This window comes from Panthera leo, chromosome B2 (genome assembly GCF_018350215.1).
Source record: "Panthera leo isolate Ple1 chromosome B2, P.leo_Ple1_pat1.1, whole genome shotgun sequence".
Lineage (NCBI taxonomy): Eukaryota > Metazoa > Chordata > Mammalia > Carnivora > Felidae > Panthera > Panthera leo.
This window is the reverse complement of record NC_056683.1, coordinates 98,179,465-98,197,587: the sequence shown is the minus strand read 5'-3', so window position 1 is coordinate 98,197,587 and position 18,123 is coordinate 98,179,465. Positions and strand designations below refer to the sequence as shown.

At 36.8% G+C, this 18,123-nt stretch overlaps 1 protein-coding gene and 1 pseudogene across 4 annotated transcripts in view; both read left to right on the top strand.

The window, feature by feature from the left end:
* The window catches only part of AK9 (adenylate kinase 9), a 141,708-nt gene that overhangs the window by 90,816 nt on the left and 32,769 nt on the right, over window positions 1–18,123 (top strand). For all 4 annotated transcript variants that reach the window (XM_042939528.1, XM_042939527.1, XM_042939526.1 and 1 more), the window contains exons 27-30: window positions 206–425; window positions 4,757–4,822; window positions 16,205–16,411; window positions 16,993–17,211. In XM_042939528.1, coding sequence (XP_042795462.1) covers window positions 206–425; window positions 4,757–4,822; window positions 16,205–16,411; window positions 16,993–17,211 — 712 coding nt within the window. The remainder of the gene's footprint in view (window positions 1–205; window positions 426–4,756; window positions 4,823–16,204; window positions 16,412–16,992; window positions 17,212–18,123) is intronic.
* Window positions 7,470–15,644, top strand: LOC122219263 (annotated as a pseudogene).

Genomic DNA, 18,123 nt, shown 5'->3' with positions numbered 1-18,123 from the left:
TATTACCATTTTAATCCAATTCAATACATTTAGAACACACACCATGTTTACACAAGTAGAAATATTAAAAGACATAAAAGATACTACACTAAACTTTTAAAACTATTCATTGCATATCATATATAAACTTGTGATTTATTAATTTTTTCATTTTAAATATTTATAATAGTATTTTAAGCAAATAAATTATGAAATTTCCATCTAGTTCCACAGGTTTTATATTAGATGGTTTCCCACGATATCCTGATGAGGCCCTGTTTCTGGGGGAACATGGGTTTTTCCCAGATGCTGCTGTTTTCATACAAGTTGATGATCAAGATGTTTCTGATCGCCTCCTTCCTTCCCAAATTGAAAAGTGGAAACTGAAACAAAAGAAGAAATTAGAAAGGAAAAAACTCATCAAAGAAATGAAGGCAAAAATCAAGGTACATATCCAATAAAAAAAAATATGGGAGTAAATTTGTTCGGAATCTATTTAGTTTTAAAGTGGTCTTTATAAAAATGTAGTTTTCTGATTTTAATGCCACAGTCAATATGAAAACACTTTTTATCAAATATTAAGACTATTTGTAGGGGCACCTGGGTGGCTCAGTAAGTTAAACGTCCAACTCTTGATTTTGGCTCAGGCCATGACCTCACAGTTTTGAGCCCCATGTAGGGCTCCCTGCTGAGGGCAGAGCCTGCTTGGATCCTCTCTCTCCCTCCCTCTCTCTGTGCCCCTCCCTAACTCACTCATGCTCTCTCTTGCTCTCTCTCAAAAAAAATAAATAAACTTAAAAAAAAAGACTATTTGCAATTAAAGAGTTACAAAATTATTTGAGGCCTATGTGATTTTTCAATGTGTTAATGCTTTTCTCTCCAAGGCAAATAAAATTCAAGATAGTGGTAGCACCAAAGTATCCCTACACCAGACACAGGAGCAAAGTGGGAGAGGCATCATAATTAAACTTTTCAGTGGCTTTTTCACTAGTTCCTGGAATGATGACCCTATCCATCAAGGCCATATTGGCCTATAGTGAAACAAATCTATATATTGGTTTAGAACATCTTTTCTGAAACTATAATCTGAGGAGTATTACATAAAATCTTCAAAAGTGTCATAGGGAATCCAGCAATTCTACTTTTAGGAATCTATCTAACAGAAATACAAATAGATCCACATAAAAATTGATATATGAATGTTCATAACAGCATTATTCGTAACAGCCAAAAAGCAAAAACCACTCAATATCCATCAACTGATGAATGGATAAACAAAATGTGTTAGACATCCAGATAGAGTGCCCTGGGTTCCCACCCAAGATGGCAACATAAGAGCCTCCTGAATTCATCTCCTCCCACAGACACACTAAATCCACAACTACACATGAAGCAGTTCCCTCTGAAAGAAATTCGGAAACTAGCTGAATGACTCCTGTACATTGAGCAAATGAGAAAACACCCATATCACCCACATCAAAACAGTTGCTGCCTGAGAGTCCAGCTTCCAGTCAGCCTATGCTGTTGGCTATCCTCCCCTTTGGGACACTGACAGGTTGTGACCGCCCTTAACTACTGGGAGCTAGTGAGAGCAAAGAAAGTAGGTCCGACAATCACACAGGTTTGAGAGACAGCCAAGAACTCAGTCCAGGCTGACTGATAAGGTTCACCTCCTACCCAAGCCCACTCTGTGAAGACTAGGAAATGTGGCCCTTTGTCTAATGTGCAGAAACCAACCCAGAGTCAAAGAAAATGAAGAAGCAGAGGAATATAGTTTAAATAAACACTCCAGAAATAGACCTTATTGAAATGAAGATAAGTGATCTACCTGATAAAGAGTTCAAAATAATGTTCATAAAGATACTCACCGAGGCAGGAGAACAATGCATAAACAGAGTGAGAATTTCAACAAAGAGATAGAAAATACAGGAAAGTTCCAAACAAATCACAGAACTGAAGAATATGATAACTGAAGTGAAAAATTCAATAGAGGAGTTCAATGGCAGACTAGACACATAGATCAATGGAACAGAACAGAGAGCCCAGAAATAACCCCATGCATATATTCTCAACTAATTTATTAAGAAGAGAGCCAAAGATACACGGCAGAGAAAGAATAGTCTCTTCAGCAAATGCTGAGAAAACTGGAAAGCCACCTGCAAAAGAATGAAACTACCCTGTATATATTATACAAAAAATCAACTCAAAATAGACTTGGACATAAGACCTGAAACCATAAAACTTCTAAAAGAAAACATAGGGGGTAAGCTCCTTGACATTGGTCTTAATTAGTTTTTTGGATTTGACACCAAAAGCAAAAGTCAATAAATGGGAACTATATCAAACTAAAAGCCTTCTGCACAACAAAGGGAACCATCAATGAAATGAAAAGTTAATTTACTGAGTGAGAGAAAATATTTATGAATCACATCTGATTTACATCTGATAAGGAATTGAAATCCACAATATCTGGAGGACTTGTATAGCTCAATGCAAAAAAAAAAAAAAAAAACCCATCTGATTAAAAAAATAGATTGAAACTCTGAAAAAAATCAGATGAACTGAATAGACATTTTTACAAAAAAAAAGACATACAGATGGTCAATAGGTACATGAAAAAGTTTTCAAGATCACTAATCATCGGGGAAATGCAAATAAAAATCACAATGAGATATCACCTTATACTTGTTAGAATGGCTGTCATCAAAAGACAAGAGATAGCAAGTGTTGGCTAAGTTATAGAGAAAAGGAAACCCTTTGCACTGTTGGTGGGAATGTAAACTGGTACAACCCCTGTGGAAAATAGCCTGGAAGTTTCTCAAAAATTTTAAAATAGAACTACCATATAATCCAGCAATCCTACTTCTGGGATAAGCATCCATAGGAAATGAAAACAGGATATTCACACCTCCATGTTCATTGCAGCACTATTCACAGTAGCCAAAACATGAGAGCAACCTAGGAGTCTGTCAATGAATGAATGGATAAAAAAGACATTGTGTTTATATGTACGAGATATTATTCAGTCATGATAAAGAAGGAAATCCTGCCATTTGCAACAACATGGAAGGACTTTGAGGGCATTATGCTAAGTGAAATAAGCCAGACAGGGAAAGACAAATACTGCATGGTATCACTTATATGCAGAATCTAAAGAAATTCACACTTACAGAAATAGAAGAAAAGTGGTTGCCAGGAGCTGAGGGGTGGGAGAAATAGAAGTTGGTAACAGGTACAAACTTTCAGCTATAAAATGAATAAGATCTGAGGATTTAATGTATAATATGTGACTATAGCTGGTAATACTGAATTGTATAATCAAAATTTGCTAATAGAGTAGAACTTAAATGTTAAAAAAAGATAAATATGTGAGGTGATGGAAGTGTTCATTAGTTAAATGGGAGGAGTCCTTTCACTATGTATACATATATCAAATCATCACAATTTACACTTTAAATATCTTAAAATTTAATGAGGCTGGATGAATGAATGAATAAGTCAATGAAGTGAATGAATAAGTGGTATATCTATGTAATGTTGATACTATTCACTATTAAAAAAGAATGAACTATTGACACACCCTACAACACGGATAAAAATCATTATGCTTAGTGAAAGAAGAGCCAGGCTAAAAAAAAAAAAAATAGTACATACTATATGATTCATTCCATTCCATTTATAAGACATGTCTTAAAAGAGTGAATCTATAAATCTGGGCTGGGGTGAAAAGAATGGGGCTTTCAAATCTGGAACTAGGAAGACTAAGATGCAACATGAGAGCAGTGTTAAATAATTTGAAGGGCTTTCATGCTGAAGAGAGCTTAGTTGTTCCATAGGGCCACAGGGAAGGAACTACTATTGGTAGGAGGAAGGTACAAGGAGATGTATTTCATTATTAGTAAGAGTTTCAAAAAAAAAAAAATACAAACAAAACCCAAAATTGAAGGTAATGAGCCACTTGTCAATAGATAAGCTAATCAACTACTTCCAATTCTGAGATAATATGACTTAAATTATTCAATACATTATTAGGCTATTATATTTTATTATAATGATAAAAGATTATCAAACTTGTTTTTAAGTTTACTTATTTTGAGAGAGTGAGAGTGTGAGCAGGAGAGGAGGAGAGAGAGAGAGAGAGAGAGAGAGAGAGAGAGAGAGAGAGAGAATCCCAAGCAGGCTCCAAGCTGTTGCACAGAGCCCAATACAGGGCTCGAACCCACAAACTGTGAGATCATGACTTGAGCCAAAATCAAGAGTCAAATGCTTTACTGACTGAGCCACCCAGGTGCCCCTAGATTATCAAACATTTTTAACAAATTACTTCCAACTATTTCCTTATTTCTCCATATACATAATCTACCTAATTACCAAAGCAAACTAACAGATGATAAATTCAAAAAGGTGTTCTAAAATTTGTAGGAAGAGTGGCAGCCCCCAAATGTTGTTTATCCCTCTGGAGGGAAATCGCTGATCAAAAGTTCCAGAGCTACAAGGATATAGTAGCATAATTACTACCATCACATGCTTTTCTGGAAATTCACCATCCTTCCATCCAAATGCTATTCCCACCTTGGGAAACATATACATACATACATATACACATGTATGTATATATGTATGTATATGTATGTATGTATATATGTTTATATATGTATATGTATACATGTATATATGTGTGTATATATGTATATATGTATATATGATATACATATATATTAATACACAAAAAGTAATTTTATCCATTAAAATGTTTTAATGTCTCCTTCTTTAACAGGATGATATGATTTCTAAAAGAAGGGCTGAACTTATAGCAGAGAGAGAGAAAAAACAGAAAGGGGAGGTAAGTAAATAAAACTGCTGCCTTTTAAAAAAAGAATATCCCTAATATAATGTTTATATATATTATATATGTTTTTATATATCAACAATATAAAATAAAAAGATGCATAGAAAAAGTCTTGAGGGGTATATGGGTGACTCAGTTGAGCATCTGACTTTTGATTTCGACTCAGGTCATGATCCCAGGGGCGTGGGATAGAGCCCCCCTTTGGCCTCCATGCTGAGTGTGGAGCCTGCTTAAGATTCTCTCTCTCTCCCTCTGACCCTCTCCCCTGCTCACTTTCTCTCTCTCTCTAAAAAAAAATAAATTAAAATAAATTAAAAAAAGAAAACGTCTTGAAAGAAGTACAGAGTTTACATATGAGTAGTAAGATTATATATCACTGTTTTTCTTTATACTTTTTGTTTTTCCATAATTGTTTACAATGACCCTTTATTATTTTTATAATCATAAAACTGAACATTCTTAAAGGAAAGAAAACCACTAAAGAAGTTTAAATAATCTAATTCAAGATACAATACCACATTAAACTATGCTTCTTTTGGATTTTCATTTTTGCATTCCAGCCTTCCAGCCCATGCACAGGGAGATAGGCTGGGAGCCTAGGACTGAGGTCTAGACAGAGAGACTGTAAAGCTGTGTTGGAACTAAAATATAGATTATGCCGAGATAAAGAATGGAATGAGGCAGCGCCTGTGAACCCTCAGACTCATATATTGTACAGGCTGCTCAGTGCAGCTCCTTTTCTCCACCGGCTGATTTTTTGAAAAGATAAACCTTGAAGATTGTAGATTTTGTTTTGTTTGGAGAGGAACTATTCCCAAAATGACGTAGCCTACCCCAGTGCTACAGCCATGCTCACTCAGGGTTATAGAATTTAAAGAGGAGATGTGATGAGACATGCTAGTTCTGTGAAGTTACCTGGGGCTCATATGTATAGTCAGCTTACAAGTAATCCCTGTAACCAAGGCAAACAATGAGATGCTTCCTGCCTTCTCCCATTTCCTTCTGACCATCTTTTCAACACTGATTCTCAAGACTATGATCTGATACCTAAATTGGTATCCTTTCTCCAGTTCTTGCTGACTTTGTTCATTGCTGGCTCTCCAGTGCCTCACATAGTGCTGACACATAGTAGGCACTCACCAGTTGTTTTGTTGCTGTTGTATAACCTTGAGCAGGTTTCTTAATCTCTCTGAGCTTAGGCTTTTTCGTTGTAAAATGGAACAAAATTAACAATATCTAGTTTCCTGAATTAATAATACTTTAATTTCCCTTCCCTGCTATTCTTTTTTTTAAGGTAGCATTTATTGACAAATTGGTTTCCATACAACACCCAGTGGTCATCCCAACAAGTGCCCTCAAATGCCCCATCACCCATTTTCCCCTCTCTCCTACCCCCCATCAACCCTCAGTTTGTTCTCAGTATCCAAGAGTCTCTTATGGTTTGTCTCCCTCCCTTTCTGTAACTTTTTCCCCCTTATTCTTTAATTAAATATTTTTCTTTTTTTAAATTTTTATTTAATTTATTTGTTAATTAAATCCAAGTTAGCATATAGTGCAACAATGTAAATCTTTTTCTTAAGAAAATCAGTTTTCAGGATAAATTTTACATGTTCTTGATTTATCATTTTTCTATTTGTTAACATTAGAATGGTGGGATTTCTTACTATTTTTCATTTAAAAATTCAATATTCTATCTTATAAATTAAATCGTGGTTTTTTTAAATGTTCATTTATTTATTTAGAGTGAGAGAGAGCACACAAGCGGGGCAGGGGCAGAGGGAGAGAAAGAATCTCAAGCAGCCTCCACACTGTCAGCACAGAGCTCGATGGGGGCTCACCCTCGCGAAACCATGAGATCATGACCTGAGTTGGGCGCTTAACTGACTGAGCCATCCAGGCACCCATAAGTAGGTTTTTATAAGTTAGCTCTCCCAAGACTTGATCTTTCACAAAATTGGCTATGTAGCTCACACAATTAATTTACACAAACCGACTTTGGGAAGATAATTCCTGAGATTTTTGGTGAATCAAAGATGAAAACTGTGTATTGACCTTTTAAAATTTCTTTGATGAGAATTTTATATGTCCTGCTACTGCCTCAGACAAAGAAAGACTAAACAAAATGTAGCATGTCTAGGTTCACGCAGTGTGATCGCTATAACCAGTTAATGTGACTTCCTGACTCTGCATAGATGCTGGGGCTTGCTTTCAAAAGAACAGAGACCTTCTCATCATTTGCCTTTTGTATAGGATATGCAGCTCCATTACTCACCTTTTCATAACAAATTGGGGAACCACGTACAAATAAAGCCCCTCCCACGTTTGTCTTCTCATCCTTCACAAAGATCATTGCCCTTACTGTCTGATTTTTTTCCGACTTTTTTTAACATTGGAAATGATCTTAGTCTCAAGGGAGCTACTTCATTAATTTCATAGGAAAATGTTGCCATCTTGTGGAATTTTAGTCTCCAAGTGTGACTGATGAATAATCTCTAAGCCAACCCCTTCTCATGTTTAGTTTGCATACTTTCCAGCTCCTCAGAGGCCTTGCTTCTACTCCTGTTTCTTGCTTCAGAATCTTGGTTCTCTTCCTGTTGTTCGCTGGCTCCTTCTCTGGTGCCTCAGTCTCTTCTGTCAAGTTATGCGTAGCCACAGACAGGAGAAAGCCAGAAACAGCCAGTATAGTGAGCCAGGGCTGCAAGTCAGCAGAATGGTGAGGGACTACACCCAGATAAATAGTTAATTCAGATAAATACCGTAAGTACTAAGGGGAAGCCGAAGCCAGGGTCCAAATGAGGTTGAAACAAGGTTAAGGACCAAGCACCAGGCCAAGACCATTCTTGAGGCCTTCTAGGGAGAAGGCAGGGTGTATAGGCCCCCAGGTCTATGTGCAGAGAGCACTTTGGGATGGAGCAGAAAGCTAAGGTTGGGTGGGAGGGTGGGCGGAGGGTACAGGCTGGGGATTGAGTTCTTTTTAAGTTTTTATTTAAATTCTCATTAGTTAACATACAGTGTAATATTAGTTTCAGGTGTACAATATAGTGATTCAGCACTCCCATAATCTCCCAGTGCTTGAGTTTTAAGGTTTTGAAAACAAACGGTTTGGAATAGTGTCTCAAAATCCAGATTTAGAAGACAACCTCACCCTCCAGCACCCCCCCCACCACCAGCCATGTATCGTAAGGGAATCTAGTGTCTGACTAACATGCATCTGTATTGGGAAGCCTCAGAACTCTGACAAGTCTTTCACTTCTCTATTTCTGCCTATCTCATTTCCTCCCTAGTTGTAAGCATTCTGACTATAACCTCCACCACCCTCCTGGCATAACCTTCTACTCAGTTAGAGCCTTGCCCCTACTTTCTGGTACTGCTAGAAAGCTATGAGACAGTTTACCCCAAAGCTAGCCCTGTTTCTCAGAGACCATGAGTTTTGTTTCCTGTTGTCCCCTTTCTTTTTTCTTTTCCCTTTCCAGCCTTCTCTGGGATTGGTTGAATGTATTTTAGGAATCCATTTTATTTATCTTTTGGCTTTTTAGTTATACCTCTCTGTGTTTTTTAAATGGTTGCTCTCTATTACATATACATCCTTACCTTTTCCCACTCTACTTAGAGTCAATATTATTCCATGTAATAGTGTAGAAAGCTGTGACTGTATAAATTCAGTTACACCCACCAATATCCTGTATGTTCTAGTGGTCATTTGTTTTACAACCAAGTGGATTATAAACTCCATAAGAAAAAAAATATATAGTTTTTGTTTTAAATAGTCATATGTATTTTAAATATATTGAGAGGAAAATAAATCTTCCTTTACATTTATCCAGATATTTAACCTTTTCTGTTGTTCTTTATTCATCCCTCTGGTGTGAGGCAAATCAGAGGGATGAGAAGAATGTGGTCATCTGAATTGTTTTCCTGTATGATTTTTCTTGGCTGCTTTCAGCCAAGAAATCTTTTTCAATGGTGTGATTATGATATGCCAACAGGTCATTTTCTTTATATTTATCTAGTTTGGGGTTGACTAAGCTTCTTTAATCCATAAATGTGTGTCTTTAACTAAATTGGGGGAAACTTTGGACATTATTTCTTCAAATACTTTTTCTGTCCTACTTGCTCTCTGTCTCCTTCTGAAAATCAATTTCACATAGGTTAGATCACTCACTATTGTGCTACATGATCTTGGGACTGTTCATTTTTTCAATCTTTTTTCTCTCTTCTTTAAGTTTGATAATTTATTTTGATCTATCTTCAAATTCACTGATTCTTTCCTTTATCATCTCCAGTCTATTAAATCCATCTGATATTTTTTTTAATTTCAAATATTGTATTTTTTTAGTTCTAATTTACATTTTGGTTTGTTTTTATTCCCCTCCTGAGATTTCTTATCTTTTCATTTATTATGAGTGTATTTTCCTCTTCCTCATTGGTCATAGGGATAACAACTGCTTTAAAGTTCTTGTTTTGTAACTCTAGTACCTGGAGTGGGTATTTGTTGATATCATTTCTTATGAGAATGGGTCATGTCTCATGATCCTTTATACTTTGAATAATTTTGGATTATTATAACTTTTGAATTATGAGTGTCATGTTATGTAGATTCTGAATTCTGTTAGACAGCTCCACGAGTGTTTTTGTTTTAGCAGGCAATTTATTTGGTAAGACTAAGCCTGTAAACTCTGTCATACTAACAATTCAATTTATACTGTTCTCAAACAGTCCATATGTGCATGGTTCAGAGATGTGGAAAGTCTGTATAAACTAATTTGTTGTTTCCTTCTCTGGTTCTCTCAATTCTGAAGTTTACCCTCACTCTCCGGTATCCTGGTTGTGTCTCCTTCCTCTGGTTGCTCCAGCTGGAAAGACACTAAAGTTTCCTATCAGAATTTTAGTCTCCCTGTGCCACCACCACTCTAATGGAGGCTGCCCTCTGAGCAAGGGCACAAAATCAGAGAATTCACCTTTAACCAACTGCTCACTCCAAATTTTTGCTGCTTTCCAAAATCTGCCTTTGTTTACTCTCCAGAGCTTCTTAAATGAGTGGGAGAAAGTGGTGTGTGTGTGTGTGTGTGTGTGTGTGTGTGTGTGTGTGTGTTGGGGTGGGGGGAGGGGTGTTCATGGTTTATGGTTATTATCTGCTAGAGGCTAAATTAACTTATTCCTTCATACTAGAGGCAGATCTCTGAGACCATGAACTTTAGAAGATATATCTCCTAACATAAGGCCTAAAAGCTATAATTTATCAGAAAAAAAAAAAAAAAGCACTATTTCAAGATCAAGTTGCCATTTATGGAAAAATAAAAATTTTTTCCCTAGGAAGAATTAACCTGTGGAGATTTTTAGGATATTAACCTTTAAAAAAATTCAACATTGTACTAAAGAAACTAGTGAAAGTAATACAAGAAAAAAAAAGAAATAGCATACATGTTGAAAAGTAAGGACAGAACTCATTATGTGCACATAATTTGATTATCTATTAAGTCCAGGATAATTAACTGCACAAAAATTATTTAAGGCTGCCCCACCATCTCCTTATGTAACAATGACATCTGCCCCCATGGGGAAAAAAAGGCAAATAATTTCTGAAGCAAATAATCTGCCTAGAAGATAATAAGTGCCAGGGATGTTGGTTGGTGTCCTTCATCTTTTGGAGCAAGATCCAACCTGCCCACCTCTTCTCATTCTCACATCTTAAATGGAAGCACAATACAACCTGCCCTGCTCACCACCCAGAGTTTGAAGTTGCTTTGAATTAAGCAACTTGGTCCTCCATTCATAAAAATGGATGAACAACCAAGGATTACCATATACTTGAGAAAAATTATCAACACAAAGGAGCAACAAGATGAACAGAACAACTGACCCTAAAATGAATAGGCAATTCAGAAAACCTTACTAAACATTTAAAAAATTCCAATCTCCCTAAGAAAATTCAAGAACTTGTATCCATAAAACAAAAAACAGGATGCTATAAAAAATCAGAAAGCAAAAAAGAGTTCACAGAAGCTAAAATGTATCATGTAAATTAAATTAATTAAAAGTTTAATAGAGGCTGGCTCAGTTGGTTAAGCATCTGACGCAGGCTCAGGTCATGATCTCAGTTTGAGTTCAAGCCCGGCATAGCTCTGTCAACACAGAGGCCACTTCGAATCCTCTGCCCCCTTTCTCTGCCCCTCCCCCACTTGCATGGATGGCCTATGCTCACACACGTGCTCTCTGTCTCTCTCAAAAATAAATAAGCAGTTCTTAAAAAGTTGAAGAGAAAAATTAGAAGTAAAAGCCAAAGGAGTTTCTCAAATATGGAACAAAAATACAAGAAATAGAAAATATGAAAGAAAAACTGGAGATATGTGGGGTCAGTCCAGGAGGATCAACATCTAATTTGCATTCAAAAAGAAAAAAAATGAAAAGAGAGCTAATATAGGAGGAAATAATCTTTAAAATATTGAAAGAAATGTCCCCAGTATTGAAGAGAGCAGAGGATCTTCAAATTGAAAGGGCTCAATGAATACCGAACAGAACAAGTTAAAAGAGATGTACGTTAGACACACTCTCATGAAATTTGAGATTGCTAATTATAAAGAGATTTTAACTGTTTCTAAAATGAAGAAAAGATAGCTACAAAGGAATGTGGATAAGTTTTGTGTCAGATTTTTCACCAACAATACTGGATGATGGAAGACAAAAACAATGCCTTCAAAATTCTGAATGAAAATGATTTTTAACTATTTATAATGTATGAGGATGAAATGGAAATATTTTTAGATATTTAAGATCTTTGAAAATTAGCCTTCTGTATATTCTTCCTGAAAAAAGTAACCAATTGATTTTTATGAATAATACTTCTTCCATCTAAAAAACAAAACCAAACCAGAAATATGGGGTGGGGGTGGGGGACAAGAAAAGCATTATCCACATATGGGACAAATTAAATTATGCATTATTTTGCATCATAAGAAAATACAATGTTTGACATTGATACTTTAGACATTTTCCTCAAAATGGTACATGTTTGTTGATATAGAGTTGCATCCCCTCTGTCACTATCTGTGGGTGTTGTGAATAAAGGTCATATAATTAAAATATGGCAGGTGCTGTTTACTGGGTTTCAATTTTCAGAATTAATCACTCTTTATTTGCTTTCAATTCTTAGAATCAATTTTTGCATAAAGCACTAAATACCTAAGTGCTACTTAAAAACAATCATAGGACAGGAATGTAAATGTGGTAATGCTGGAGATGGAAATTTAGAAACTGAAGAGAGAGAAAAGAGGAAAGAAGAGTAAGGACATTCTCTTGAATTGTGGGGAATCAAAACATATATCTAGAAGTAATAGCTCAAGAGAAATTTGGAGATAATATTTAAAGTTATAGGCACTCAGTTGCAGAATTAAAGAATTAAAAATATGACTAACACTGGGGGATAGGCAGAAGAGAAAGAAAAGAAGAGAAATGTAAGTTAGCCAAATCCCTCATCATCACTAATATAAGAGAGAAAACAAATATCACAAGGGTCAAAAGTGTCTACCTTTCACTGTTTACTTTGTTATTTCCTAAACTGGTTTTCCCATAACAACCAAAAAACAAAAACAAAAACAAACAAACAAACAAAAAACAAAAAACCACCAACCTTTTTAAAATGCAAGAATGGCTAAGAATGATGAGATATATGTTTTTATATGGAAAGAAACTTAAATGCATTGCTAAATTATATTTTTAAAAAGCAAGTTGTACAATATGTATAAATATAATTTTGTGTGGGTGTGTGTGGGTGTAAACATCTAAAAGGATCTTAACCAAATTGTTAACCAAAATTATTTCTAGGTAGGAAAGTGGAAATAGAGATGGGAGTGTGAAGGGAGATTTTTTTTACCCTATACAATGCTGTATAATTTTATCTTTTTAACAAAAATGAATCTATGTTTAAACTTACATAGTTTAATTTTTTTTAATTAACAAATAAGTTGGAAGAGCTATTAAGTTGAGCCAAGATCTGCAACTGAGACATCTCTCATTTGCAGTGTGGACTCATCCCACCATACTTCCAATAATCCTTAGAAAATCAAATCTGAAGATTTTTTTTTAATTGTCAAAGGATAAGGAAAAGGAAAAAGTGATAAAAGAACCAAATGGCTTCAAAATTTAAATAAAAAAAGAACCAGAACTGAAAAACACTGCCCCATATCCAAGCTTCTTTTGGAGAGGGAGGAGCCTGGGCACAGAGCAGGAAGGGACCCTCTCATCCTCCTCCCTGCACTTGCAAGGCCAAATTCCAGCTCCAGGTGCTCTTTAAAGGAACCAGGGTCTACTAAACGTGAGACAGGAAACCATCAAAACCCTAGAGGAGAAAACAGGCATCAACCTCTTTGACCTCAGCCTCAATAATTTCTTGCTTGACACATCTCCAAAGGCAAGGAAATTAAAAGCAAAACTGAACTATTGGGACCTCATCAAGATAAAAAGCTTCTGCACTGCAAAGGAAACAATCAACAAAACTAAAAGGCAACCGATAGAATGGGAAAAGATATTTGCAAATGACATATTGGATAAAGGGTTAGTATCCAAAATCTATAAAGAACTTACCAAACTCAACACCCCAAAAATAAATAATCCAGTGAAGAAATGGGCAGAAGACATGAATAGACACTTTTCCAAAGAAGACATCCAGATGGCCAACAGACATATGAAAAGATGTTCAACATCACTCATCATCAGGGAAATACAAATCAAAACCACAATGAGATACCATCTCACACCAGTCAGGGTGGCTAAAATTAACAACTCAGGAAACAACAAATGCTGGGGAGGATGTGGAGAAACGAGAACCCTCTTGCACTGTTGGTGGGAATGTAAGCTTGTGCAGCCACTCTGGAAAACAGCGTGGAGGTTCCTCAAAAAACTAAAAATAGAACTACCCTATGACCCAGCAATAGCACTGCTAGGAATTTATCCAAAGGATACAAGGGTGCTGAGTCATAGGGGCACGTGTTTATAGCAGCACTTTCAACAGTAGCCAAATTATGGAAAAAGCTATACGTGTCCATCAACTGATGAATGGATAAAGAAGATGTGTTTTACGTATACAACAGAACACTACTCGGCAATGAGAAAGAATGAAATGCTGCCATTTGCAGCAATGTGGATGGAACTGGAGGATATTATGCTAAGTGAAATAAGTCAGTCAGAGAAAGACAGATACCATGTTTTCACTCATATGTGGAGCTGGAGAAACTTAACAGAAAACCATGGGGGAGAGGAAGGGGGAAAAATTGTTACAAACAGAAAGGGAGGGAGGCAAACTCTAAGAGACTCTTAAATACAGATAACAAACTGAAGATTGATGGTGGGGGCAGGGGAGAGGGGAAAATGGGTGATGGGCATTGAGGAGGGCACTTGTTGGGATGAGCACTGGGTGTTGTATGTAAGCGATGAATCATAGGAATCTACCCCCAAAGCCAAGAGCACACTGTACACTCTGTATGTTAGCCAATTTGACAATAAGTTAGATATAAATAAATAAATAAATAAATAAATAAACAAACCAGGGTCTAATCAATAGAAAGATTAGGAAACAGCAGGATAAGCAGGAGATTGCAGGCATCAGAAAATGAAAAGGCAAACAGCGGGGGTGAGGGTAACTGGAAAGGAGAGAATGTAGGGCGTTGTTTAGGATAACAGTCCTTGGAAACTGGATGTGCAGTAATGGAGAGCAAGGAGTAAGGAAAACTTCCAGGTTTCCAACTGGAAGGCAGTGCTCCAACTGATACAAGGAATACTTCTGGGAGAAGAGTGTGGAGGCGGCCCAGGAGCCTCTATGTTAAAGGCAAATGTTAACGCCTATATGGCACCACTTAGTACCAATATCCTGCCATGGGTCTTTAACAGTCATTTGTGTATTATTCTCCTTTCTTCAGATGGACTATAAACTCCTAAAGGGCATGTAACTGTTCTATTAATACAGTGCTTTATACAAAGTGGCAAATAATAGCTATAATGGCACAATAATAGCTATAATAGCTATCATTTCATGCTTGCCATGTGCCAGACACTTTTCTAAGTAAGGGCTTTGCATGTATTAAGTAATTTAATGCTCCCACCATCCCTGTGAGATAGGTACTTTGTTATTCCTATTTTACAGGTGAGGAAACTGATCTTGTCCAAACTGACAACAGCTAGTGACTGAGTTATCCATTTTGAGTGACTTTCAAATACATGTAACCTTCATGGATGGGGCTAGAGACTCTAATGCTAAGCAAAATAAACCAGTCAGAGGAAGACAAATACCATATGATTTTAGTCACATGTGGAACTCAAGAAATAAAACAAATGAGCAAAGAAAAAACAGAGAGAGACAAATCAAGAAACAGACTCGGGCTCTTTCTGACTTCCCCAGGCAGTAGTGAGAGGAGCTGCTGCCCTGTCCGCCCACCTGAATGGTTGGTCATGCAGAACTGCTCCAGTTTTCTAATCAAGAAGAACATGCAGACATCCAGCACCCAGCCCAATAACCTGAAGGCTCGCGACACCTTCCACCAAATGGGCTGATTCACCACAAGACTGTGGGTTTGGAGGCAGCAGCCTATGGCAAAGACGTAATGGTCATGAAGTAGAGATTTGGCCAGCGAAAACCCACTGCCTCCTACATGCGGACCACCACTAACAAGAATGTCTGGGCCACTCTCAGCAGCATCAAGCACATGACCCGCAAAAACAAGTACTGTCCAGATCTGCACACGGCTGCCATTTGCAGGACCAGTGCCATCTTTCTCACCAGAAGCCTGTGATGGTGAAAAGGAAGCACCCCACTAAGAACTGCTGAGCACCTGCCCCCCACCTCCAAAGCAATAAAGATGTCAACCACCTGAGGAGGTGGGGGGAAGAAGAAGAAACAGATTCTTAATTATAGAGAACAAACATGATTACCAGAAGGGAGGTGGATGGAAGGGATGGATTAAAGGGGTCATGGGGATTAAGGAGTGCACTTGTCATGAGCACTGGGTGATGTATGGAATTGTTGAATCACTGTATTATACACCTGAAACTAACATGACTTTGTTACCTAACTGCAAGTAAAATAAAGACTCTAAACAAACAAACAAACAAACAAACAAACAAACGGAACTTTCTGGCAACCATAGACATAAATAGCATTTAATATCTTGTTTATGTATTTACTATGTGATCAGTATGTTGTCAGAATCTTGAAGGAATTAAATTTCTGGGTGCCATATATTTAAAACTTTACTATGTTACTAAATAAATGTTGCCATTCCATACCAACCAATATCCAGTGACATAAAATATTCCAGATGATTAGTTAGCAGAGTCATTTGGTGCATATTCTATCTGTAGAGTAAAAGAGAACATTTTCTTCCTTAGACACATAGGGAAGATGAAGATTTTAGTGAAGAAGAGCCTGAAGAAGAGGAAGATGATATTGACAACATCCTTGAAGATGAATTTCCAAAAGATGAGGAAGTGATGAGTGAGGAAGATGAAGAACAGGAAATTGATGCACTTGAACGCCTGAGAGGTGAACTGGGAGAAAAATTTGAAACAGATATGAATAATTTACAAGTAATACAGGTTATTACTTTTCCTTTTTTCATAATTCACAATGTAACATTTGAGAATGAAAGAAGTGTAGTTGGTTTATGTCTTGGTTTCTTTTTGACATTTCAAAAGAAATGTGTATCTTAGGACTATCTTCCCTTTTGCCAGCACCGCTTGCAATTATGAAAACAAATTAATAACTCAAGGGCAACATGGAAGCCACAGAGAGTCAAAAGTTTTAACTGCCAATATGCAGTCACTCAGAAGCTGAAAAATATTTATTCTCTTGACCGAAGTGGTCAGTTACCAGCAATGTGTATATGCTGTGACCAGACTTGGTCTCATTAAAAATATTTGGTTTGGGGCACCTGGGTGGCTCAGTACATTGGGTGTCCAACTTCAGCTCAAGTCATGATCTTGCGGTTCATGAGTTTGAGCCCGGCATCGGGCTCTGTGCTGACAGCTCAGAGCCTGGAGCCTGCTTCAGATTGTGTGCCCCCCCTCTCTCTCTGCCCTACCCCTGCTTGTGCTCTGTCTCTCTCTGTCTTTCAAAAATGAATACACATCAAAAAAAATTTTTTTAATATTTGGTTTTTTTATTTGTTTTTCATCAGGATGAATGTGAGAAGCTTACGATACCAGTAATTCTCATTAATGGAGCTCGGAAAATCCATATTGTACAATATAGTTTGAATATGAAACTGAAACCACTGGTAGAGAATCGTGAGAGCATTTTTGAAAAATGTTATCCAATAACATCACACCTTGCCCAGAAAATGCTGAACTACACCTATAAGCATATAAGTGCATTTGGCTACTGGGACCCTGTAAAGGTAATGTCGGCAAATGCACCTGAAAGCTGTGTTCTTTCTTTTATTTTTGTTAAGTATGTCTAAGAAGAAGACAGGATAATTTCAAAAATTGTAAGCATTGTACAGTACTCAACTAGCTATAAAAACGTGATTGTTTTAATTTTCTGACATCTGAAAAGTAATCAAAGGGTTTAATTTCTTTCGTGTATATCTGGAGAGATAACACAATTCCAACTTGGTTTTAACTTGGTAGCAGAAGAAGATGGGTAGTGGAAATATTTTCAAAGGACACATCTAAAGAGCTGAGCTCTGGTACTAATTTGTTACCTAATTTTAGACAAGTCATTTAACCTCTTTCATTCTTTAATGGAACCAGGCCTAAGACCTTGTACTAAGACCTAGTTCTGTACTAAGACCCTGAAAGAATAATACCAACAGGCCACTGTGATCAAAAACGAGAGTATAAAGAGTATACAGTGTGAGACACAATATGAAATGTGACATTGATGTTCATAACAAGCATTCTAAGTACAATATTTTTATGCACGTGGACAGATTTACTCCAGTTGGAATTTACAGCCTCACATGTGGGATGATTTTCAACAAATCTTAACTAAGACCGTTCCAGCCACTGTTCTAGTCCTGGGAACAGAGTAGTGAACGAAAGGTTTCTTTTGTCATGGAGCTTACATTCTAGTTGGATTGGGGAGTGAGGATGGGCATAAATAAATAAACAGAAAAGTATATTCTTGAAAGATAGTATTAAGTGCCATAAAGACAATAAAAGAATGTCATGTGATAGTTACCTATTCACTTGATCAGTGTACCTTTTTATTTCCATCAATGATATAGCACAGTGGTGAAGATCATGGCCTCTGCCACCATTTATTAGTGACCTTGCACAAATCATTTAACCTCTCAGTCATTCCTATT